Source organism: Anthonomus grandis, chromosome 20, assembly GCF_022605725.1.
Source record: "Anthonomus grandis grandis chromosome 20, icAntGran1.3, whole genome shotgun sequence".
In the NCBI taxonomy this organism is placed as follows: domain Eukaryota; kingdom Metazoa; phylum Arthropoda; class Insecta; order Coleoptera; family Curculionidae; genus Anthonomus; species Anthonomus grandis.
In genome coordinates, this window is record NC_065565.1 from 5,015,980 (window position 1) to 5,043,452 (window position 27,473).

General features: G+C 32.2%; 1 protein-coding gene across 10 annotated transcripts in view; it reads right to left on the reverse strand.

Moving 5' to 3' along the window:
* Positions 1-27,473, reverse strand: part of LOC126747994 (disintegrin and metalloproteinase domain-containing protein 10) — an 86,529-nt gene that overhangs the window by 31,650 nt on the left and 27,406 nt on the right. For all 10 annotated transcript variants that reach the window (XM_050456993.1, XM_050456991.1, XM_050456989.1 and 7 more), the window contains exons 4-10: positions 25,312-25,682; positions 18,370-18,534; positions 17,686-17,935; positions 12,606-12,739; positions 11,966-12,152; positions 5,584-5,752; positions 1,425-1,623 (exon numbers count right to left, since the gene is read on the reverse strand). In XM_050456993.1, coding sequence (XP_050312950.1) covers positions 1,425-1,623; positions 5,584-5,752; positions 11,966-12,152; positions 12,606-12,739; positions 17,686-17,935; positions 18,370-18,534; positions 25,312-25,682 — 1,475 coding nt within the window. The remainder of the gene's footprint in view (positions 1-1,424; positions 1,624-5,583; positions 5,753-11,965; positions 12,153-12,605; positions 12,740-17,685; positions 17,936-18,369; positions 18,535-25,311; positions 25,683-27,473) is intronic.

Genomic DNA, 27,473 nt, shown 5'->3' on the forward strand with positions numbered 1-27,473 from the left:
CCAAGACCCACTGAATGTAGTTTATCAACTTTTATTGCTGCATTAAGATTTGTAGTCATTAACGGACATTTTAGGGCAAAACTCGGGAAGCAGTGCAAATATTTCAATAATTATTTCACACAAATACAGGTGGATTCCTGAGGATCAATTTGAGGGCAAACACTTCATTGTGGGTTAAAGAACTTGGCAATTAGGGCAGTTTTTGTTGAGACACTAATTTTTATAACAAATTTTCACTTTTCCTCAAAATATTTTGATGAAAAATTAAAATACTCTTAAAAGGGTTTTGGACCAAGAAAGTGTATTTATTTGCAAATCATTTTATATATGAACGATTTTTGTATCTCGAAAACTTTTTGAGTTAGAGGCAATTATGCCTTTCAAGGTCCAAGACCCCCTGAATTTGACGTTTTTAAACTTTTATTGCAGCATCTAGATTTTTAGTCATTAAGGGACATTTTAGGGCATAACTCGAGAACCAGTGAAAATATTTCAATAACTCTTTCACACAAATACAGGGGGATCCTTGAAGAAGGATTTGAGGGTAAAAAAGTCAATTTTGGTTCAAGAACTTGGCAGTTAGAACACTTTTTGTTGAGACACACATTTTTGTATCAAATTTTCACTTTCACTTACAATATTTCGATGAAAAGTTTGAATATTCTTAAAAGGGGTTTGGACCAAGAAAAAGCATTTCTTACCAAACAATTTCATATATCAACGATTCTTGTACTTCGAAAACTTTTTAAGTTAGAGGGAATTATGTCTTACAAGGTCCAAGACCCACTGAATGTAGTTTTTCAACTTTTATTGCTGCATCAAGATTTGTAGTCATTAACGGACATTTTAGGGCAAAACTCGGGAAGCAGTGCAAATATTTCAATAATTATTTCACACAAATACAGGTGGATTCCTGAGGATCAATTTGAGGGCAAAAACTTCATTGTGGGTTAAAGAACTTGGCAGTTAGGGCAGTTTTTGTCGAAACCCTAATTTTCATAAAATCCGCACCAAAATAACCCGTAAACTTTGCCGTAATTTAATTTACGGTTTATAAAATCTCCAACTGATGAGACTCAAATTTGGGCGAACTGTACAGGGTCAAACGGCCAAATTCGAGGGTTGGCATCCCGAAAATCGTCAAAGTTGCGTAATTTTAATTTAAATCGGAAATCAGCTTGGCATTCGCCTAGACCCGAAGGTGCCGCAATCTCGGGACACATGTGGAAAATTGGCGAATGTTCCGGAAAATATATAAAGCGTTCATATATAAGTCTGAATATTGGCGCAATATTTAAATGGAAATAACTAGGGTTTACTGTGAATCAAGTATCTTAGTTCACACCTAAACGAACAGTAAAATCTCTATATTCTTATAACAGTAACTTAATGTATAAAAATATATATATATTGAACACACTTACCTGTATGCACAACTGCGTATCGTTATTGCACCTGGTTTTATCACGTTTCGGTTGAGGATTAGGGCATTCCGCGGATGAGCCGTTACAGAAGGAGGCCCTGGAGCAATCGGATTCAGGTTTACATAATAAAGTGCTCTGCGACTGCGACGAGGAGATAAATCTACAAGTGGCGCCGTCGCAGCAAGGACCTTGACTCGGACTGAGAGAAATTATCCACAATTAAATTATTAAACGGTGTGTAGAGTGCAAACTAGTAAACGATGTTTTAAAAAATACTAACTGGGATATTGTATACATATACTAGTTATACAACAGATATAATGGCATAGTGTTGACATATTTTTGTCCCACAGTTCAACATATCTGATCACCCATAGGGATTTTTACCTAAGAACTCTACAGTGACAATCTTATAGCGTTCTGTCAGTCTATTCTCAATGCCCTAAATGAAAAGAAGATGTTTTGGTAGATGTTTTAATCTATACTGATATGAAGAAGGCATTTGATAAAGTAGAGCAGCTGTCACATCCTCATTCTCAAAAGTCTGTCTACACAACTGTTTTTGGTGACCGACTAGTAGCGTTATCAGGGAAGAGTGTATATGTGGTACTTGATTCAACGCTTAAAAGATCATTGATGTTTTTTATTAAATGTATGGGTACCAGGACAGAGCCCTGAGGACACTTCAACACTTTTAATAAAAGTACAATAAAACAGAATTTGTACCCCAAAAGCAACATTTTCCACATGAAAAAATCCAGAATTGGCCAAAATTTTGACTTTTTTTTACAGTAGGTTCTTGAAACTTTCCAGTTTATTATAATTTATGATTTCCTTACTAGTAGTTTTTAAATCAAGTCTCTAAGTACAATAGAACAGAATTTGTCCACCAAAAGCAGAATTTTGTACATAAAAAACCCAAAATTGCCCAAAATGTTTACTTTCTTTTGGAGTTGGTCTCTGAAACTTTCCAGATTATTATAATTCATGGTTTCTTTACTGGTACTTTTTAAATCAACTCTCTAAGTACAATAGAACAGATTTTTTACCCCAAAAGCAACATTTTCCACATGAAAAAATCAAAATTGGCCAAAATGTTGACTTTTTTTTAGAGTACATCCTTTAAACTTTCCACTTTATTATAATTTATGATTTTCTTACTAGTACTTTTTAAATCAAGTCTCTAAGTACAATAGAACAGAATTTGCCCCCCAAAAGCAAAATTTTGTACATAAAAAACCCAAAATTGGCCAAAATTTTGATTTTTATTTAGAGTAGGTTGTTAAAACTTTCCAGTTTATTATAATTCGTGGTTTCCTTACTAGTAGTTTTAAAATCAAGTCTCTAAGTACCATAGAACAGAATTTGTCCCCCAAAAGCAGAATTATTTACATAAAAAAACCCAAAATTGCCCAAAATTTTGACTTTTTTTTCGAGTTGGTCTTTGAAACTTTCAAGATTATTATAGTTCATAGTTTCTTTACTGGTACTTTTTAAATCAACTCTCTAAGTACAATAGAACAGAATTTGTACCCCAAAAGCAACATTTTCCACATGAAAAAATCCAAAATTGGCCAAAATTTTGACTTTTTTTTAGAGTAGGTTGTTAACACTTTCCAGTTTATTATAATTCGTGGTTTTCTTACTAGTAGTTTTTAAATCGAGTCTCTTAGTTTGAGACAGGAAATATTGGTATGTTCCTGGACAAACTTGATTCTCTATTATTCCAATTGTCTCTACACTCCATCGTTATATTGGCTGGTGACTTTAATATTAACTTCACTGATGTAAGCTTGCTATCATATCATACATCCCTTTTAAGTATATTGGAATCTTATGACTTGAAGATGCATGTTCTTTCACCCACACGTATAACATCCTCATCTGCAAGTACTATTGATTATTTGTGTACAAATTTAAATGATGTGTCATGTAGAGTCTATCATCTGGTATTTCTAACCATGAAGCCATTCTCGCTAGGATTCCATGCAACTCTGTATTTCCTTCATCTCATTATGTAAGAATTTTCAGCAGAGCAAATTTTAATGCTTTTTCTTCTACTGCAGCTTTGGTTAATTGGAATTCAGTTGAAATGGCTCCTGACTCGTTTACCTTGTTATTTCATGTGCTATGTGACAAGATCAATCAGTGTTTTCCTAAAAAGAGGCTTAAAATGAAAAATAGAAAACCATGGGTCACAGCAGGCCTCAGAACTTCAGCTAAAAACCTCCGTTTTTTGACTAAGTTGTGCAAGTTTACAACTAATGCAAACATTATTCTTTATCATCAGAAATATCGTAGTCTATACAGAAAGACGATAAAAGCAGCGAAAGTTAAATAATATTATAGTGGCCGCTTAAATATATCCTCAAATAGGCAGAGAGAATGTTGGTCAATTATAAATGACTTCAGGCATTCTCACAAGAAATTTTCGGAACCAGAAGTAAGACCAAATAGTTTAAATGATTATTACTGTAATATTCCTCATTTATTGCTCAAGGATGTGAATACTAATATTGATCCTTTGCATTATATTCAACAAGTGTCAGTTCAAAATTCTTTTTTCTGTTATCCTGTTAGACTTACTGACGTTAGAGATGCAATTAAAAGTTTAAAAATCCATAAATCTGGAGTTGATGATATATCATCAAAATTACTACTCATTTTGCCTGACTCAGCATTGAATGCCTTAGCTTCTGCCATAAACAATTCCTTTCATAATGGCATCTTTCCAGCATGTTTGAAGGAGGCAGTGGTTATCCCTCTTTATAAGGGTGGAGATGTGAGTGAGCCTTGTAATTTTCGTCCAATTTCTATATGATAGGTGAAAAACTTGCAAAAATCAGAATTTTATCTTTTTTGCAACATAATTGCATATTATCTGCAAATCAGCAAAACATAATTTTTGTGATTCAAAAAAAGGCAGTTAGATACCTATGTTCCGCTGGTAAACCTGACTTTTTTGTTTTTTGACTCTGACATCATTTTAGTGTTTTAGTTTTGTTTCCTAGTAAATATTTTAATTTACTTCCTCTAAATTTTGTTTTATTGGCAGCTTTACTTATTTTTTAATCAAATTAATCAAAAAGAGGCTTTTTTAAAATTTTTTCAATCTGTTTTGTTATAATTAATTTTGGTAATATATGTAAATTTTATGGTAAAATGTTTTAGATGTTATGTTTGTTTCAAATTTGAAATTTAAAGTGAATTTCGAAAAATTTTTTAGTTTTTAGGATCCTTGTACACAAGATTTTGTTTTGTCTTACGTAATATAGCACATTTTCTTTCTTTCTTTCTTTCTAGTACAATAAAACAGAATTTGTACCCCAAAAGCAAAGTTTTGTACATAAAAAACCCAAAATTGGCCAAAATTTTGACTTTTTTTTCGAGTTAGTCTTTGAAACGTTCAAGATTATTATAACTCATGGTTTTCTTACTGTAATAATTGTTATAGTAAACGACTGAACCTCAAAGACTCAACACTTGCTGGAAAGTCTACCATTAGCTATCTTTGTATTTTCAATAACTTTCAAAAACAGACTGTGCAAGAAGTTCTAAACTTTTTAGAAAATTTATTTTTATTAACATTTTTTCTGGGAGATTTAGTGATATTAAATTTACTTATTGCATAAGTAATGAACCACTGCTTAACAAAACAGAGGTAAAGGATCTTGGAGTTTTTTAAATTCAATAGTCATTTTGAGAATATCATCACTAATAAAGATTATAGTATCCCTGCTTTTATTATAAGGAATTCCAGGTATTTTACAAATATTGATTCTACAATAACGGTATATAGCTCTCTGTTTTGAATGATTCATTTCAGCTACAAATCTCTTAAAGACTTGATGAGCAGGACATGAATTCAGCTCAGCGAGATGTGAAAGGAAATGAATATTATGAACGTGAGTAAAGAACTAGTCACATTTTAAAACTATTACAATGGGAAGTGGATGAAAAAAAAATTCCCAGAAAGAGAGAAAGTTCTAAGTCATTATTGAATATTTCGTCTAAGAAAATGTATGTGGAATCAATGTTTATCGTTTGCAAAAAAGGGTATGAAAGCCAACTAGAAAAACTTTAAATTAATTAAAAATGCGAAAGACATGTCTAAATAAAAACAACAATAACCCCAAGAAGGTAAATAATAAGGACATACCTGCACTGAGCGCCATCTCTTCTCCTACAACCCACCGCGTTCGGATTATTAAGTCGATCCTCGGCACTTATGTACCGGGGATAACAGCATTTATCCCGACACTCGTTATCGTCGTAACCGCAATCGCATTCCTCACCCGCCTCCACGATTTTGTTACCACAAAACGCACCTGAAATGTTTTTTTTTTTTGTTTTTTAATATATAAAGAACGCGCGGAAATATATGTGTGTGTGAAGCTAGCGTCCGATCGATATCCAGCAACCAAAAACGGCTGTAACTCCGAAAACTCCCGAAGGATTTTAATTAAACTTTTTCCTGTAATAAATAGTGAATATCTAAACCGATTTCAAATGGTTGCAAATCTCTACGAACGCAAGTTTTTCGATAAAAAATTATTGAATTGTTAGATGTTAATAAATATAAACGGCTATAACTCCGAAAACTCCCAAAGGATTTCAATTAAACTTTTTTCTGTAATAAATAGTGAATATCTAAACCGATTACAAATGGTTGCAAATCTCTACAAACGCAAGTTTTTTTTATATTTCTTAACATCTAACAATTCTTTTGGGAATTTCGGGAGTTGTTTGACTTTTTAATGAATTTTCATAAAAAAACCTCAGTTTGTAGAGGTTTGGAACCACCATAATTCGATTCAGGTATTGATTGTTAATATCTGTACACAAAATTATCACAATCTCTTAGGAATTTCAGGATATACGGGCATTAATAACAGCCAGCGCGAACTATAAACAAACTGGTTGCGTTTTTACTAAATATACTTAACGCCAGCACAAGCCACGCCTACCGAAGTACGTCATCTACAACATACACAGCGTCAGCGCATCCGCGGTAAATATACTTCGCTCCAGCACAACTACGTAATTTCGCCCCTTTTAATAATTTATTGCTTTTATTTGTGCCTGCAGTGACTTATTTCTCCTGTTGCCACGTGTTTTTTATATGACAATTGTTTCACATGAGAAGTTGAGCGAGCAGTTTTGATTTATTTAGTGGTCATAACGGTGTCGCCTATAATAGATTGCGTAGATTATTGATCTTTATTGGCGAAATGGAATCTCGGTTGAAAGAATACTTAGATTTGCATGAAAAGGACGCGATTGAAGTAATTTTATTTGAAGACATTACAAAGTTTCAAGTTCGGGTGCGAACAAATCTAAACCGATATGAAGAAAATATTGGTTTTGATATACAGTGTGGGAGGTCGATCAAAAAAGTCAGCGCGAGTGCCAAAACATAATGGATAGTGCGAAATTCTTGGCCTAATCTCAAGCTTATGCTTTACCGAAAACTGTTCGTTTGTCATCGCTCAAACTTCAACAAAATCAAGACTGCAGACTAGAATTAAAGGAAGTGACTGTAGTGCAAGTATTGATATTAAAATCAAAAAGATCAATCGATTCACCATACGGAATGATCAGTACCTGAAGGATGGATTGTCTGCTGTAATTACAGTAGGTTTTGATTTACTATTAATTAATTAATTAATTATTTATTGGTGGTTCTACTAAAAATTTTGCAGGGTTAGCACCATGCATTTAAGAAGAAACACGTTTTTGTAATGCACTAAAAAGTATAAAATAATAATTTAAATATTTATCGGCTAGTCCATAAAGCATAAGGTGCTTTTTGGTTACGTAGGTACCTTTGAGGAATATAATACTTTTGGTTAATTTCAATTACTTAAGCTCAAGCTTTTTCAAATAGCCGATGAATATTACAGGGGCGGTTTGGTGGTTAGGAAAGTGGTTAAGACTAGTGATGTGAGGGTAAGAATAAATTATTATTTTTATCTTCCAGGCATTCCCGAGTTTTTTGCTTTTATATAAAATATGTCTAAAAGAAATTGTCTTAAAAAAATAATGACTTTTTAATCTTCCAGGCACTCGCATAGCTCCTGGTTTAATGTGCTTAAAATAAATCATAATTTTTTTGAATACCTAATGAAAAAATTACAAGAAAATTTGAAAACATGAAAAACAAAAATAACTAAAATCTTGTAAAAGTAAAAAAAAATTGCGTTTGTATTTACATAAACGAATGAGTTGCGTTTTTGCCTAAAAACTAAATAAAAACTACTTCACCTGAAGAGCCGCCACTGAATATTAGAATTGTTATATACATTTTATTTTAGTTTACATCTTATTTAAATAAAAACACTATGTAAATGTACCACTTTCAGATTAAGTTTCAACATAGTCATCGTATTGAATGTGCAGAAGCGTTCAGCTACTTAAATATGTCAGATGCCACTAGGACACTTTTCTATAATGCGGACACTACTAGTGCGGCAGAAAAATTTGCACGAAATAAAACTTTTGAGTGCAAATGCAAAGCAAGACACAGCTTATCAACTGGCCGATTCGCAGATTAATCCAAGGGACCGTGAAATAACATGTCTCTTCGATAACTGGAGGTATTTTAAAAATTATTTTATAACAGTAAAAAAAAAATACTAAGACCTTATTTTTAGGAGGGAACATTAAGGCGATAGAACTTTCGAGTGTGTTCTGAAACTAGTAGAAGAAAAGAAAAGGGCCTATGCTGAAGAAGGGATCGACATTTTTGTAGAAAGAGATCCATTTGTTATCATTTTGACACCCATAATGAAGCAGTCTCATGAACAAAACTAGTCATCCGAGGTTTGTTTTGTTGATACAAATGGATCTTGCGATCAAACTGCTACTTGTGTCACATTTATTTTGGGCGCCCACAAAATTGGAGGAATACCTTTAGCTTGCTTGTTACATTCTGGTCAGACGGAAGAAATATACCGTCATGCCTGTTTATCTTTACGAAAAAAACTACCAAATGGGTTTGGAGGAAATGGTTTTTCAGCGGTTTTTATGACGGATGATTCGCAAGCTGAACGAAAAGCTTTGTCGACTGTTTTCCCAGAATCTCATCTATTGCTTTGCTCGTTTCATGTTTGCCGAGCGTTTTGGAGATGGCTGTGTGAAGCAAAAAATTGCATACACAAGAGCCATCACCAGTCATTTATGATGGCGTTTAGGGCGATTTTGTACGCAACTAATATAAATTTTAGACGCACAGAATGGTGTCATTTTTATCGAAAACATCTTCTTTTTAGAGGCCACAATACTAATAATTATGTCGAAGCGTCAATAAGAGTTTTTAAAGATGTCTTTTAATCTTAAAAAAATCTTACAAAGGTGTAAAGCCTTTAACAGTATTGCGTTGCTCGAATTTGTGGTTAAAATATTAGAATCGTACCATACTGTAATGGTATTTACTGGCGCTTACTAATTTTTTCTATCCCCTCTCGATCTTCTGGGTTGTTTATAAAGTTTGTAATTGGTTATCCAACCATTATCTCGGGCGCCACCCTCAAGTTTAATGTGGATGAGGGACCACGGCCTATCGGGTAGCCTTTAGACAGTGGAGAAAGTAATCCAGGTCTTCTGTGTGAGTAAAACTATAGGCAACATTGTAACAAAATTACATTTATTCATCCCAAAACCTAACATGTCATCTCTTTGCTAACACTTCTCAATAAGCCTTACATACGGCCAAATTCAATACGATACGGTGCGGGAAGAGGAGGGGTGCAATGAAGAGAACCCATGTCGGTAAGCAAAATGTAAAAGCGGTACGGTAATTTATGGCAGTGAATAAACGGATCAGATACAGCCCAGAGAAAATAAAGCATGAAACGGTCGGTATTAATCGGAATGGTAAGCGGTAAGTCACCCACAGAATAATTAAGCGGTCTAATATGGAAAATAAATGCGGTCGCTTGTAACCTTGTCCAACTCTGTTTAAAATGTCGGTAGACTTTAATTATGTAGGTAGAAGATGGCAAGGTTGTCACGTTGGGAATAATGGGATAATATCCAATGCAGGGTGATACCTCGTAACAGTCCGACACGTAGCCCCCTAGCACGTTTTAAGGAATACACAGTGTTACCCCGTAACGGTCCGGCACGCAACCCCGTGGACATTAGAAATAGAAAAAAAAGATTTGTCTACCTTCTTACCTATTATACTTACATGCTGACAACAGCGACGGAGCGATGGACGGTACTGTGGGGCTTACCTCGGTCGGTCTTCTCGGTCGGACTGCCACTCAACGGACTGAGCGGACTGCCTGCCGAGCAGTGCATCGCGTTATATAGAGCACGCACATGCGCGGTACTTAGTAAACGCGGTAACAGTAGTGGTGGTACGGACACGAACGGTGCTGAGGTATTAACGCGGTGATAAATTAATAATTAACGGGGTCGCGCGTTTATTAACAAGAAACTTTACTGGGCAAATCTTAGTTGTCAATATGAATCTTGAAAATTATTAATTTAAGTTGGAAAAAGACCCGAGTAATTCTATAGATAAATAAGAGAATTACAGAAAATTTAGTAACTTCGTTACAATACAAGAAAAATGTTGAATTACGCAAACAACGTAGCAACTCGGCATGATATTTTGTACGACAAATTTAAAGGTGCCGCAAGTAAGCTACAAGTGCAAAGCATAGATGAAGTTACATATAATGTAACCTCATCAACTGATTCCCAGGTACTTTACACGGTTAACATGAAAGATGGTTTCACATGTTATGATTGCTTCAATGGATCTGGCGGTGCATACTGCAAACATATATGTACCGTAGAACAACATGCTGTAGTACTGACAGAATCGGCTCCAGTTTTAACATCTGATGACAAAGTTACTTTGGCTTACATTGCTCTTGGTACAAATATACCAGAAAGAAATTTCTTTACATGCATGCGGCAGAATGTAGACGTCGAACAGTCAAATGTTAAGTACGTTGAGGGTCCTGTAGTCGATACTTCTAGTGCGAACGTGAATATGGGTGTACATAACAGAAACCATGTGTTTCGCCCCTGTAACAATCTCTTTAAAATCGCAGTTTGATCGAATACTAGGCCTGACAGAGAAAAAATATTAACAGTGACAACCAAAACATTGTGGTTACATTTATAAAATCTTTAGAAAGTATTACGACTGTATCTCAATTAACAAATGTTTACGCTATAAAAACGAAGACAACACGACGTATAGGAGTACAGCCTACAGCTATCAGTCGTCGAAGAATACATAATAGGCTGAGCGCTGGAAAAAGAAGAATACAGTCAGGCCGACGGTCCATCAAAGAATCTACATCTATTCAAAAAAAGAAACGTACCAGTGTTAAGCGAAAACATGATCTAATTAAAAACATTAAAAAAAATTTACCAAACGCTAAAATACATTAATTTATATTTTTCACTTTGTATGGCTTATTCTATAATTTATACAAATAAACGATGATTTTACTAATTTTATTTGCATTTTAAAAACTTTATGTGAAAAATACCATTATATTCGTGTATTATATAATATATCTTAATTACGTAGTTGTGCTGGAGCGAAGTATATTTACCGCGGATGCGCTGACGCTCTGTATGTCGTAGATGACGTACTGCGGTAGGTGTGGCTTGTGCTGGCGTTAAGTATATTTAGTAAAAACGCAAACTGGTTAATCTAATCTAATGAACTACACAAAGTATCGGTCTCAAAAGTATTTATTGATTCTAACAGTAGGTTACACCTGTTTCGCTCATATTAAGAGCATAGTCAGAGCTAAAAATTAAAAACAACGAAACTAAATACAATAACAACCTTAAAGTTAGATAAAGTTGGTACCTTAAAAATCGACTACAAACAGTACACACAAACTAAATAAAATAAATTCGCCACAAGTTTGTAAAAAATCAAAACAACTAAATCAAAATTGATGAAATACAAAAATATAAAATTATTGTCTTAAGTGAGATTCGAACCTAAAACTGGCGTGTTTTTCGAGACTAACAGTAGGTTCGAATCTCACTTAAGACAATAATTTTATAAGTGAGATTCGAACCTAAAACTGGCGTGTTTTTCGAGACTAACAGTAGGTTCGAATCTCACTTAGGACAATAATTTTTATTTTTTTTTTGTATTTCTTCAATTTTAATTTAGTTGTTTTGGGTTTTTACAAACTTGTGACGAATTTATTTTATTTAGTGTGTGCGGTCACATTATGACCGTAAATCATGTACTGTTTGTAGTCGATTTTTAAGGTGCCAACTTTATCTAACTTTATTGCAAGTTTCTTTCTTTTTAATTTTTAGGTCTGACGATGCTCTTAATACGAGCGAAACACGTGTAACCCACTATTAGAATTAATAAATACTTTTGAGACCGAGACTTGTGTGTAGTTCCCTTTAGATTATTGAATCTATGTCTCTTTGAGAAAATCGATGACTTCCTTCGATTCATAAATTGGTCGCTGACAATCGACATATTCTCGATTTCGGTTGCTTGATATCGATCGGACACATCGAAAATATCAATTTTTCACCTGCAGATGCTTTAAAGCAATTCTTTTTCTGTTTATTGCTGTGGATCGCGTCTAAAACGCTGCTTATGTTACTAATGGAACAGCTGGAAAATTTACTGTTGTTCGGTCTGTCGCCGCTCGTGGCCGACGCGAACATTATGAAGTTGCCGGCTGTACCTCCAGGACGACACTCTAACGGATAGTCGTGCTAAGAAAAAGTACCTTGTAATTATTCAGTAACTTCCTATAGACCTTTAAAATAGTGCCAATAATCTTTAGCAGCAATATTTCATGTAAATGTGAATATATTGACAAGCCTAAAACTTAATCATATGCAAAGGAAGTTACTAGGCACAAATCTCAAAACGTTACTCTGCGATGGGTTGGAAAAGGAGCAAAGCCAAAATTAAATTAATGCTAAATAAATACTTATTATATTAACACATGCGGAATTGGGCAATCTTACATCTAATACAAGAAATATTATTTAAATGACGAGAGGAATAGTGAATAAAAAAGTTGGAAAGAAGGAAACATGGGAAAGAAGCAGTTCCATACTATAACAAATAAGAAACTATGATAAAGAGATTGGGCAGCTAAATACTGTATTTTCTAATAAAACTGTGCGTGTTGCTTCAAAGTAAAGTTGCGTAAAACTTACCGGCGATCCGAAGTTATGTCCGATCTCGTGAGCGAGGGTGAGCTGAGATACTTTCGGAGGAACTCGACTATTATAATTTACAAACGTTATTATGCCGGTGTTTAAGGACCTCTTGGTCGACTGGTACATGCCGCCTAAAAAATAACGTCAATGTAAATACCAAACCGAAATAGTTCAATCTAATATTCACAGGGTGTCCTTGACCCTTTCTTAAATCACTTTCTAGGGGTTTTCTTCGTTTCTAAAGTTGTCTATCTAACGTTTTGCTTAGTTAAGCAATTTCAACACCTGTTTGCCGTTAATGTTTTAATGGTTTTTATGAATGTCCCTTGGGAACAGACAAGCCTCGTGGTAATGGACCCTTCATATAATATTAATGGTAATTCTCCATCGACATCATGTCGTACATGTTTGGTGCATGTCTTGATTTCATAAGGGTTTTTCAGTACACCTGAACTCGTTAGATGATCGGATGTATTTAATTAATGAACCTGGAGCTGCAGTTCTTGCTCGGTAGGTCACACTGCCAGCAAAGAGAATCATAGTAGTCTAGGTATGTATAATAATATATGCCGCATAGTATCCGTATAATTTTCTAATTAAATGGTATTTGAAAGATTAAAAAATGTGAGTTTAATATTTTTTATATAAAAATGTTTACATTTAAATATTTGCATTATATACACAAGCATTAACTAAATTTAATTGAATAAAGCAGTAAAAAGTCATCATTTAAACCTAAAATGTTTTTAATTTAATTTTAGATTTCATGCTGTAAAAGGGCTTCTTTAAAGAAAATAACAAATGAATTAATAGTATCTTAGTAACGTAACAATCAGTTACTTGTAACCTTTCAAACAAGGTCCGGCATATTTCGTGTTTTTGTCTCTGTTTAATTCTTTTTTTTGTATTAAAATGTCTTTATCTAAATATCCAAATCTTTAATTCATTCAGAAAATCGTAAAAAAAGAAAAGCAGTAGTAATTTCCTTACTAGTAGTTTTTAAATCAACTTTCTAAGTACAATAGAATAGAATTTGCTCCCTAAAAGCAGGATTTTTAACATAAAAAAACCCAAAATTGCCCAAAATTTTCACTTTTTTTGGAGTAGACCCTTGAAACTTTCCAGATTATTATAATTTATGGTTTCCTTATTGGTAGTTTTTAAATCAACTCTCTAGGTACAACAGAACAGAATTTGTCCCCCAAAAGCAGAATTTTTCACATGAAAAAACCAAAATTGGCCAAAATTTTCACTTTTTTTTTAAAGAAGGTTGTTGAAACATTCCGGATTATTATAATTTATGGTTTCCTTACTGGTAGATTTTAAATCAAGTCTCTAAGTACAATAGAACAGAATTTGTCCCCAAAAGCAAAATTTTTTACATAAAAAAACTCAAAATTGGCCAAAATTTTCCCTTTTTTTAGAGTAGGTTCTTGAAACTTTCCAGTTTATTATAATTCATGGTTTTCTTACTGGTAGTTTTTAAATCAACTCTCTAAGCACAATAGAACAGAATTTGCACCCCAAAAGCAACATTTTCTACATGAAAAAATCGAAAATTGCCCAAAATTTTGACTTTTTTTTGGAGTAGATCCTTGAAACTTTCCAGAATAATATAATTCATGGTTTACTTACTAGTAGTTTTTAAATCAAGTCTCTAAGTACAATAGAACAGAATTTGTCCCCCAAAAGCAGAATTTTGGACATGAAAAAATCGAAAATTGCCCAAAATTTTGACTTTTTTTTGGAGTAGATCCTTGAAACTTTCCAGATTAATATAATTCATGGTTTCCTTACTGCTAGTTTTTAAATCAAGTCTCTAAGTAGAATAGAACAGAAGTTGTCCCCCAAAAGCAACATTTTTCACATGAAAAGGTCGAAAATTGCCCAAAATTTTGACTTTTTTTTGGAGTAGATCCTTGAAACTTTCCAGATTATTATAAATCATGGTTTCCTTCCTGGTAGTTTTTAAATCAAGTCTCTAAGTACAATAGAACAGAATTTGTCCCCCAAAAGCAGAATTTTGGACATGAAAAAATCGAAAATTGCCCAAAATTTTGACTTTTTTTTGGAGCAGATCCTTGAAACTTTCCAGTTAATTATAATTCATGGTTTTCTTACTGGTAGTTTTTAAATCAAGTCTCTAAGTACAATAGAACAGAATTTGTCCCCCAAAAGCAGAATTTTGGACATGAAAAAATCGAAAATTGCCCAAAATTTTGACTTTTTTTTGGAGTAGATCCTTGAAACTTTCCAGATTAATATAATTCATGGTTTCCTTCCTGGTAGTTTTTAAATCAAGTCTCTAAGTACAATAGAACAGAATTTGTCCCCCAAAAGCAGAATTTTGGACATGAAAAAATCGAAAATTGCCCAAAATTTTGACTTTTTTTTGGAGCAGATCCTTGAAACTTTCCAGTTAATTATAATTCATGGTTTTCTTACTGGTAGTTTTTAAATCAAGTCTCTAAGTACAATAGAACAGAATTTGTCCCCCAAAAGCAGAATTTTGGACATGAAAAAATCGAAAATTGCCCAAAATTTTGACTTTTTTTTGGAGTAGATCCTTGAAACTTTCCAGATTAATATAATTCATGGTTTCCTTCCTGGTAGTTTTTAAATCAAGTCTCTAAGTACAATAGAACAGAATTTGTCCCCCAAAAGCAGAATTTTGGACATGAAAAAATCGAAAATTGCCCAAAATTTTGACTTTTTTTTGGAGTAGATCCTTGAAACTTTCCAGATTAATATAATTCATGGTTTCCTTACTGGTAGTTTTTAAATCAAGTCTCTAAGTAGAATAGAACAGAAGTTGTCCCCCAAAAGCAACATTTTCCACATGAAAAGGTCGAAAATTGCCCAAAATTTTGACTTTTTTTTGGAGTAGATCCTTGAAACTTTCCAGAATAATATAATTCATGGTTTACTTACTAGTAGTTTTTAAATCAAGTCTCTAAGTACAATAGAACAGAATTTGTCCCCCAAAAGCAGAATTTTGGACATGAAAAAATCGAAAATTGCCCAAAATTTTGACTTTTTTTTGGAGTAGATCCTTGAAACTTTCCAGATTAATATAATTCATGGTTTCCTTACTGGTAGTTTTTAAATCAAGTCTCTAAGTAGAACAGAACAGAAGTTGTTCCCCAAAAGCAACATTTTTCACATGAAAAGGTCGAAAATTGCCCAAAATTTTGACTTTTTTTGGAGTAGATCCTTGAAACTTTCCAGATTATTATAAATCATGGTTTCCTTCCTGGTAGTTTTTAAATCAAGTCTCTAAGTACAATAGAACAGAATTTGTCCCCCAAAAGCAGAATTTTTCACATGAAAAAACCCAAAATTGTCCAAAATTTTCACTTTTTTTGGGAGTAGATTCTTAAAACTTCCCAGTTGATTGTAATTCATGGTTTCCTTACTGGTAGTTTTTAAATCAACTCTTTAAGTACAATAGAACGGAATTTGTCCCCAAAAAGCAGTTTTTCACATAAAAAAACACCAATATTGCCCGAAATTTTCACTTTTTTTAGAGTCCTTGAACCTCTCCAGTATCATACCGCATCTTATACAAAAAATGTATTGGATAGCCCAAAAAGAAAAAGTCCATAGCTACCTTCAAACATTCACATTAAAGTGCCTCTGTAAATTACATGGGATTTTCTTGACTCCAATAGTGGATATCTCTCCTGTTGGAGATAAATTTGATTGGTCGCTCCAAAGTTTACAAAATTAGCTTATGAATTGTTTTTTGGTTCTAATTTTTTCAAATACATTTGCATTTGATCTATAAACCACCGATATAAAAGCAGAAAATACATTCGGTCTGATTCGGTCAGACGGGTAGATATTTGAGGCAGCGCCTATACGAACATGAGTATGATTGTAGGAATTTAGCCCTTAAAAAAAACCCTACTGCTTTAGCTGAGCACAAAATGAATACAGGACACAATTTTAATTTTGGCAAGACTACAATTATGGGCCAACAGCAGCTTTTTAAAAAGAGACTTCTAGCCGAAATGATAAACATAAAAAAACATAATAATGCGGTAAATAAAAGAACGGATATAGACAATCTAAGTTCTTCTTATTTTAATCTAATAGATCAAATCAAAATGTAAACTTTTGGGACTGTTTTGGTTCTTATCACTTAAAAGAATGCGTCTATTGTGTTCTCGCATACCCGGTTTTTTCTGGCTAGTTGCTAAATTATTATTGTACACCGTAGAATCAATTTTAAAGCAACTGTCTGTGATACAACCCATCAATTTAAACCGTTTTTGTTAAAAAAATAATATTTTATATATTCTATGTTACCTGTGTGTCCTGTAAACATGATTATTTATGACAAGCAAAATCACACTGTTATGTAAGTAATTTTGTATTTTTTTGTTTTTTTTTGTTATGTAATTTGTTTTTTAATTCAAATCTAAGATTTTGTTGTTTTTTTTTTTTTTGTTTTTCTGTTTTTTTTCTTTTTTGGTGGTATCAACATAACCCCAAAAAGTTGAATTTTGTTTATATATAATAATCCTTTTTTATTGTGTCTTTTTTGTTACCTTAGGGCCCTGATGAAGCAATAAAATTATTGCGAAACGTTGGCCAGTACATAATGTGACGTTTGTTTTTATTCCTTCGATCCCATCCCACAACTAAACTCAAGATTACAATTATTATTATTAACAAAAACGATCTACGATATGTGCAGTATTTATACTTCGATAGAATGTTTCTCATATGGAACCTTTTAATTTTTAGATTCAAAAAGTTTAGTAATTAATTGACTTTAATGTTTATTTTCTAGCATTAATTATTAGTTACGTTAATTATTAGTTAGTTACTGTATGCGAAAATGTAACCTTTGTAACTAGGCCAGAATGTATAATTTTATTCGTCTTTTTGTGTATCTTTTAGAGTCCCGAGGATGATCTCATAGACACCAAAACGTCGACAAAAATACATAAATCAATCGTCTGAAGTAGTGTCTTTTTACCTAGATATATCCAACAAGAAAAAATTAAGCAAGCTCACAAACTGAGCTCACGAGAAACCTAATTCAACTAGAAAGTTAACTTCAACTCACCGATCGTTTCCGTGTAAGTTTTATACTTCTCGCATATGCCGCCGGAAGCCGCGTTGGCGCTGGCCACCCAGGCCAAGCCCAAGGTCCCCCCGGTGAAGTCCCTATAAGTGAACACGTAGGCCAGACAGAAATCCTCGTGATTCCCCAGGGAGTGTATATTCAGGAAATTACTGACGTCGATGTTCTCGTGACAGAACTGGTTCATTTCGCAGTGGTGATGGGTGCAGCGACAGGACGAGTCGTCGTCGATCTAAGATCGCCATTTTCGTTCAATTAACGGTGTTAATATGCAACGCATGGCACGTAATTAATTGATACAAGGAGAAAATAAGTCCTGAATATTTTGAACATGATGCAGGACTAGTTTTGGTATATTTATCAATCGTATATGGTCAAGATATATTTATTAAACTGTATAATATACGTGTATCATGTACTATTCTGTTTACAAAAGGGAGAACATTTCGGTATTTAAACATTTAATTTTATTTTGTTAAACGTGAATAACATAAACATAATAATAAATTCCTCAAAGGTATATCATGCGGGCATTTTATCCAATATTTATAGTTGAAGTTCAACCAAAAATGTACATCTGGTTTAAACCAGAAATGAACATTATTTATTTAATTATGTGTATTAATATCGTATGTTTATTGGGTAAATAATTACACTGAGGTTTACCTTGATGCGTTGCACTTCGAATTTGATGTTTCTGTGTTCGCTACGTCCGTCGAACTTGGTGTCCCTGTAAATGAAATTAACCGCGTTTACGTGGTGGGCAATCAGGCTTAAGATCTCTTCTCTCGTTTTCTCGTTTACTTCGTTTACTTTTGTCGGATCGGTGTGCTGAAAATCAGAGGGAGACCGATAAAGGCTTGTTTTTCCTTTATAATTTCAAAATTCTTCTTTTACGCCCCTAGTATGTAATATGGTCTTTATTTATTAAAGAAAATACAAGTACAAACGCAATGAGTGATGTTTAGTCAAGACTACTCGTACACCTACACTTATATTTTGGTTTACACAAAGTTTTTTTTTTAATTAATGGCACTATTAGTTAATTTATTTTATATATATTTATACATTAAAAAAGAAAATACGTATGGTACATAAGAAAGAGAAAGAGAGACGAAATCAATGATTGTGCAAAAAGATGTTATGAAATAATGACAATATTCATTGAGTATTTATACTTTTTAAAACGATTTTGCTATTACAAGATTTTTATCGTTTAACTGTCATGTTTAATGATAATTTGGAACGTACTAAAGAGATATTCTCATAATTTTTTCGCATCTTTATAATGCGGTTCCTGAGGATGGATTTGAGGGTAAAAACGTCAGTCTGGGTTAAAAATTGAGGTAGCCAGGGCTGTTTCGGTTGAGATAGTTCTTTTTGCTACTTTTCATAATAGATTCTAAGTTTTGTCGAGAATATCTTAAGGAATAGTGAGAATATTCTTAAAAGGCTTTTAGTCCAAAAAAATATATTTCTTCCCAAACAATTTCATATGAAAACACTTTTTGTACCTCAAAAACATTTTGAGTTAGAAGGAATTTTGTCCATCAACCACCAAATTTGAACTTTTTAGAACCTTATTGCAATTACAAGATTTTTATTTATTAGCAAACATTTTTGCTCATAACTTCAGAACGACTTAAGATATTCTCATAATTTTTTTACATCTTTATAATACGGTTCCTGAGGATGGATTTGAGGGTAAAAACGTCATTATGGCTTAAAAATTGAAGTAGCCAGGGCTGTTTTGGTTGAGATAGTTTTTTTTGCTACTTTTGTTAATAAATTCTAAGTTTTGTCGAGAATATCTTAAGGAATAGTGAGAATATTCTTAAAAGGCTTTTAGTCCAAAAAATATATTTCTTCCCAAACAATTTCATATCAAAACACTTTTTGTACCTCAAAAACTTTTTGAGTTAGAAGGAATTTTGTCCATCAACCTCCAAATTTGAACTTTTTAGAACCTTATTGCAATTACAAGATTTTTATTTATTAGCAAACATTTTTGCTCATAACTTCAGAACGACTTAAGATATTCTCATAATTTTTTTACATCTTTATAATACGGTTCCTGAGGATGGATTTGAGGGTAAAAACGTCATTATGGCTTAAAAATTGAAGTAGCCAGGGCTGTTTTGGTTGAGATAGTTTTTTTTGCTACTTTTCTTAATAAATTCTAAGTTTTGTCGAGAATATCTTAAGGAATAGTGAGAATATTCTTAAAAGGCTTTTAGTCCAAAAAATATATTTCTTCCCAAACAATTTCATATCAAAACACTTTTTGTACCTCAAAAACTTTTTGAGTTAGAAGGAATTTTGTCCATCAACCTCCAAATTTGAACTTTTTAGAACCTTATTTTAATTACAAGATTTTTATTTATTAGCAGACATTTTTGCTCATAACTTCAAAACGACTTAAGATATTCTCATATTTTTTTTACATCTTTATAATGCGGTTCCTCAGGATGGATTTGAGGGTAAAAACATCATTATAGCTTAAAAATTGACGTAGCCAGGGCTGTTTTGATTAAGATAGTTTTTTTTGCTACTTTTCATAATAAATTCTAAGTTTTGTCGAGAATATCTTAAGGAACAGTGAGAATATTCTTAAAAGGCTTTTAGTCCAAAAAAATATATTTCTTCCCAAACAATTTCATATCAAAACACTTTTTGTACCTCAAAAACTTTTTGAGTTAGAAGGAATTTTGTCCATCAACCACCAAATTTGAACTTTTTAGAATCTTATTGCAATTACAAGATTTTTATTTATTAGCAGACATTTTTGCTTATAATTTCAAAACGACTTAAGATATTCTCATAATTTTTTTACATCTTTATAATGCGTTTCCTGAGGATCGATTTGAGGGTAAAAACATCATTATAGCTTAAAAATTGAAGTAGCCAGGGCTGTTTTGGTTGAGATAGTTTTTTTTGCTACTTTTCTTAATAAATTCTAAGTTTTGTCAAGAATATCTTAAGGAACAGTGAGAATATTCTTAAAAGGCTTTCAATCCAAAAAAATATATTTCTTCCCAAACAATTTCATATGAAAACCCTTTTTGTACCTCAAAAACTTTTTGAGTTAGAAGAAATTTTGTCCATCAACCACCAAATTTGAACTTTTTAGAACCTTATTGCAATTACAAGATTTTTATTAGGAGACATTTTTGCTCATAACTTCAAAACGACTTAAGATATTCTTATAATTTTTTTACATCTTTATAATGCGGTTCCTGAGGATGGATTTGAGGGTAAAAACGTCATTATGGCTTAAAAATTGAAGTAGCCAGGGCTGTTTTGGTTGAGATAGTTTTTTTTTTGCTACTTTTCTTAATAAATTCTAAGTTTTGTCGAGAATATCTTAAGGAATAGTGAGAATATTCTTAAAAGGCTTTTAGTCCAAAAAAATATATTTCTTCCCAAACAATTTCATATGAAAACACTTTTTGTACCTCAAAAACTTTTTAAGTTAGAAGGAATTTTGTCCATCAACCACCAAATTTGAACTTTTTACAACCTTATTGCAATTACAAGATTTTTATTTATTAGCCGACATTTTTGCTCATAACTTCAAAACGACTTAAGATATTCTCATAATTTTTTTACATCTTTATAATGCGGTTCCTGAGGATGGATTTGAGGGTAAAAACGTCATTATAGCTTAAAAATTGAAGTAGCCAGGGCTGTTTTGGTTGAGATAGTTTTTTTTGCTACTTTTCTTAATAAATTCTAAGTTTTGTCGAGAATATCTTAAGGAATAGTGAGAATATTCTTAAAAGGCTTTTTGTCCAAAAAAATATATTTCTTCCCAAACAATTTCATATGAAAACACTTTTTGTACCTCAAAAACTTTTTGAGTTAGAAGGAATTTTGTCCATCAACCACCAAATTTGAACTTTTTAGAACCTTATTGCAATTACAAGATTTTTATTTATTAGCAGACATTTTTGCTCATAAGTTCAAAACGACTTAAGATATTCTCATAATTTTTTTACATCTTTATAATGCGGTTCCTCAGGATGGATTTGAGGGTAAAAACATCATTATAACTTAAAAATTGAAGTAGCCAGGGCTGTTTTGGTTCAGGTAGTTTTTTTTGCTACTTTTCTTAATAAATTCTAAGTTTTGTCGAGAATATCTTAACGAATAGTGAGAATATTCTTAAAAGGCTTTCAATCCAAAAAAATATATTTCTTCCCAAACAATTTCATATGAGAACGCTCTGTGTACCTCAAAAACTTTTTGAGTTAGAAGGAATTTTGTCCATCAACCTCCAAATTTGAACTTTTTAGAACCTTATTGCAATTACAAGATTTTTATTTATTAGCAGACATTTTTGCTCATAATTTCAAAACGACTTAAGATATTCTCATAATTTTTTTACATCTTTATAATGCGGTTCCTGAGGATGGATTCGAGGGTAAAAACGTCATTCTGGCTTAAAAATTGAAGTAGCCAGGGCTGTTTTGGTTCAGGTAGTTTTTTTTTGCTACTTTTCTTAATAAATTCTAAGTTTTGTCGAGAATATCTTAAGGAATAGTGAGAATATTCTTAAAAGGCTTTCAATCCAAAAAAATATATTTCTTCCCAAACAATTTCATATGAAAACCCTTTTTGTACCTCAAAAACTTTTTGAGTTAGAAGAAATTTTGTCCATCAACCACCAAATTTGAACTTTTTAGAACCTTATTGCAATTACAAGATTTTTATTAGCAGACATTTTTGCTCATAACTTCAAAACGACTTAAGATATTCTTATAATTTTTTTACATCTTTATAATGCGGTTCCTGAGGATGGATTTGAGGGTAAAAACGTCATTATGGCTTAAAAATTGAAGTAGCCAGGGCTGTTTTGGTTGAGATAGTTTTTTTTTTGCTACTTTTCTTAATAAATTCTAAGTTTTGTCGAGAATATCTTAACGAATAGTGAGAATATTCTTAAAAGGCTTTTAGTCCAAAAAATATATTTCTTCCCAAACAATTTCATATCAAAACACTTTTTGTACCTCAAAAACTTTTTGAGTTAGAAGGAATTTTGTCCATCAACCACCAAATTTGAACTTTTTAGAACCTTATTGTAATTACAAGATTTTTATTTATTAGCCGACATTTTTGCTCATAACTTCAAAACGACTTAAGATATTCTCATAATTCTTTTACATCTTTATAATGCGGTTCCTGAGGATGGATTTGAGGGTAAAAACGTCATTATAGCTTAAAAATTGAAGTAGCCAGGGCTGTTTTGGTTGAGATAGTTTTTTTTTGCTACTTTTCTTAACAAATTCTAACTTTCCTTCTGAATATCTTTAAGAAATAATGAGCATATTCTTAAAAGGCTTTTAGTCTCAAAAAATACATTTCTTCCCCAAACAATTTCATATCAAAACACTTTTTGTACCTCAAAAACTTTTAAGTTAGAAGGAATTTTGTCCATCAACCACCAAATTTGAACTTTTTAGAATCTTATTGCAATTACAGGATTTTTATTTATTAGCCGACATTTTTGCTCATAACTTCAAAACGACTTAAGATATTCTCATAATTTTTTTACATCTTTATAATGCGGTTCCTGAGGATGGATTTGAGGGTAAAAACGTCAGTCTGGATTAAAAATTGAGGTAGCCAGGGCTGTTTTGAATGAGATAGTTTTTTTTTTGCTACTTTTCTTAATAAATTCTAAGTTTTCTCGAGAATATCTTAACGAATAGTGAGAATATTCTTAAAAGGCTTTTAGTCCAAAAAATATATTTCTTCCCAAACAATTTCATATCAAAACACTTTTTGTACCTCAAAAACTTTTTGAGTTAGAAGGAATTTTGTCCATCAACCACCAAATTTGAACTTTTTAGAACCTTATTGCAATTACAAGATTTTTATTTATTAGCAGACATTTTTGCTCATAATTTCAGAACGACTTAAGATATTCTCATAATTTTTTTACATCTTTATAATGCGGTTCCTGAGGATGGATTTAAGAGTAAAAACGTCATTCTGGCTTAAAAATTGAAGTAGCCAGGGCTGTTTTGGTTGAGATAGTTTTTTTTGCTACTTTTCTTAACAAATTCTAACTTTCCTTCAGAATATCTTTAAGAAATAATGAGCATATTCTTAAAAGGCTTTTAGTCCCAAAAAAAATATTTCTTCCCAAACAATTTCATATGAAAACACTTTTTGTACCTCAAAAACTTTTTGAGTTAGAAGGAATTTTGTCCATCAACCACCAAATTTGAACTTTTTAGAACCTTATTGCAATTACAGGATTTTTATTTATTAGCCGACATTTTTACTCATAAGTTCAAAACGACTTAAGATATTCTCATAATTTTTTTACATCTTTATAATGCGGTTCCTGAGGATGGATTTGAGGGTAAAAACGTCAGTCTGGATTAAAAATTGAGGTAGCCAGGGCTGTTTTGGATGAGATAGTTTTTTTTTTGCTACTTTTCTTAATAAATTTTAAGTTTTGTCGAGAATATCTTAAGGAACAGTGAGAATATTCTTAAAAGGCTTTTAGTCCAAAAAATACATTTCTTCCCAAACAATTTCATATGAAAACACTTTTTGTACCACAAAAACTTTTTAAGTTAGAAGGAATTTTGTCCATCAACCACCAAATTTAAACTTTTTAGAACCTTATTGCAATTACAAGATTTTTATTAGCAGACATTTTTGCTCATAACTTCAAAACGACTTAAGATATTCCCATAATTTTTTTACATCTTTATAATGCGGTTCCTGAGGATGGATTTGAGGGTAAAAACGTCATTCTGGGTTAAAAATTGAGGTAGCCAGGGCTGTTTTGGATGAGATAGTTTTTTTGCTACTTTTCATAATAAATTCTAAGTTTTGTCGAGAATATCTTAAGGAATAGTGAGAATATTCTTAAAAGGCTTTTAGTCCAAAAAAATATATTTCTTCCCAAACAATTTCATATGAAAACACTTTTTGTACCTCAAAACCCTTTTTGAGTTATAGGCAATTTTGTCCATTTTGTTTTTAGTTGGGCCGTATTTGGGTGAGAAGGTTTCCACTACATTTCTTATAATATTTTAAAAATTAGTAAAGATATTTTGATAAAAATTATTTCACCACAGTGCAAAGGCATTCCTGATGATGGATTTGAGGTACAAAACGTGTCTTCGGCCTAAAAAATTGTGCACCGTAATCGGGGATAAGAGCAATAACAGGAGTTCGGATTTTTAATTTGCATCTTCGTTCTATTATTGGGTCACATTTTGGGGTATAACTCAAAAAGTACTGTAGATATTTTAATAATTATTTTACCGAAATGTAAAAGGATATCTGAGGATGGATTTGAGGTGCGAAACGTTGCTTTACGGCAATATTTTTCTGAGTTATGGCGTTTTTAGTTAGACCATGTTTGGATGAGAACGTTTCCACTACATCTCAAAAACTATTGAAGACATTTTGATAATTCCTTTACTTCAATGCAAAGGGTTTTCTGATGATAGATTTGGGTCTGATTTCTGATGATAGATTTGACCCATATGTCAAATGATTTTGTTGTTATTGTTGTAAAAAACCACTAATTAAATTAATTTTTAAGTAAATAAATAAAACACTTTTTTTGTTTATTACACTTACCTCCGGAAAAGTCTCCCGGATGTGTCTCCAAATAAGCGGATCGGTCTGTATATACAGGGAGCACGTAGTGTTCTTGATCTCTTCTTTTCTGGCGGCCCTTTTGTGACGCCCGTGAATCCGGTTCGCACCCTCCGTATATTTCGTGAAGCTCTTTTCGACATGATCATAGGGTTTGTATCTTTTATAATTTCCATCATTGTAAGGGACGTTTGAGGGTTGCTCGCCGAGTACTTCGTTTTCTTCGTTAAATAAGTCGCTTTTTGGCAGTTTTCGTTCTTGATCTTGCGAGTACGGCTCTGGAACGGCCGAGTTCTGAATCGACTCCATCCACGCTATCACTTCGTCGTTTATACCGCAGCCTGCGGAGTGTCCTGAAAGAATTTATGCGTGAGCATTAGCTCAACTTACTGACGATATTAATTATAGGATACAAAGAATACGCTCCGGTTCATATACAGGGTGTTTCGGGAGGAAAGGGAAATATTTTGGGAACATATTCAGAAGGTCGAAATAAGATAAATTGACCCATTTTCAGTAAAAAATTTAATATGATAAAATGTGTAAAATTAATAGGACTCCCAAGTAGGAAAAGAGGTGTAATTCCCTTAATTTCCCACCGATTTTCATGAAAGTTGGATTATTGGATAGGATATTTAATTTAGAATAAAAAGTGTATCTATAAAAAAATTGAAAAACCGGATATTTTCAGAGTAAAAAATTAAATATGAAAAAATTGTTAAAATAATAGGACCCCCAAGTAGAAAAACAGGTATAATTCCCTTAATTTCCCACCGATTCTCATGAAAATTAAATTAGCGAATAGGGTATTTAATTTAGAACAAAGAGTCTATCTATAAAAAAATTGAAAAACTGGATATTTTCAGAGTAAAAAATTAAATATGGAAAAAAATTCGTAAAATGAATAGGACTCCCAAAATAGGAAAACAGGTATAATTCCCTTAATTTCCCACCGATTTTCATGAAAATTGGATTAGTGAACAGGGTATTTAATCTAGAACAAAAAGTGTATTTATAACCAAATAAGATATACAAATAAAAAAAACTCAATAATATAAATTTGCTCAAAACTAAACAAGGATTTAAAGAATAAAATTTATTTTAGACAAATGCGCTTTTTTTTATTAAATAATGTTTACGATAAATCTCTTATGCACGCCATTGGTAAAAATTAATTTTTTTCTTCGTACGTCGAAAAATGCCCTTTGATGCATTACTTCCATTGTTTGACATTTAAAATTATGTGTGACAATTTGAGGCAACCATTTGATTTTTTTTTTGAAGAAATGTAAAAAATGCAAAAAAAATGGTTTTTTATTAAAAATACCCTTACACCCCCCACCCACCCCAAACAGCTTATCAGTAAGAAATTCTTCTGCAATATCTACTGATTCTGAAGGGTAGTGTTGCTGAAAAACCGTTTTTTTTGCAGAAAATAATTGTCTAAGAGCAAAAATTTAATAAGAAAATTATGGGAAATAAAAAATTCTTCATTTCTTCAAAAAAGACTAAAAGAGACTTCAGACTAGTCCATAAATCAATAATTTTTGAATTTTATCTACTAGAACTCAAAATATTCACTTGCCAATAAAAGAAAAATTATTTTGTTCCTTACAGGCACTCCTAGAATAAAAATTCCATTATTTTGACTTTTTGTGAATGGATTTTAGTCATTTCTTCAAAAAAGTCTAAAGGAATCTTCTGATTAGTCCATAAATGAATAATTTTTGATTTTTGACTTCTATAACTCAAGATATTAACTCAAGATATTGCCAATGATAAACGAATGATTTTATGTCTTACAGACACTTCTGGAATAAAAACAAGTAAACAAGCAGCCTATAGGAAAAACGTACCCAAACGTATATGATTTATGGACTAGTCTGAAGCCCCTTTTTGGTCTTTATTGAAAAAATTCAGATTTTTTCATTTCCTATAATTTTCTCATGAAATTTTTCCTTAAAGACAATTATTTTCTGCAATAAAACGATTTTTCATCAACAATACCCTTTCACCCCCCACCCACCCCACACAGCTTACCAGTAAGAAATTCTTCTGCAAAATCTACCGATTCTGAAATCACTACTGACTTTCTTACTTAAATAAGTCAACACAACCAATATGATTATTCACCAAACCCAATT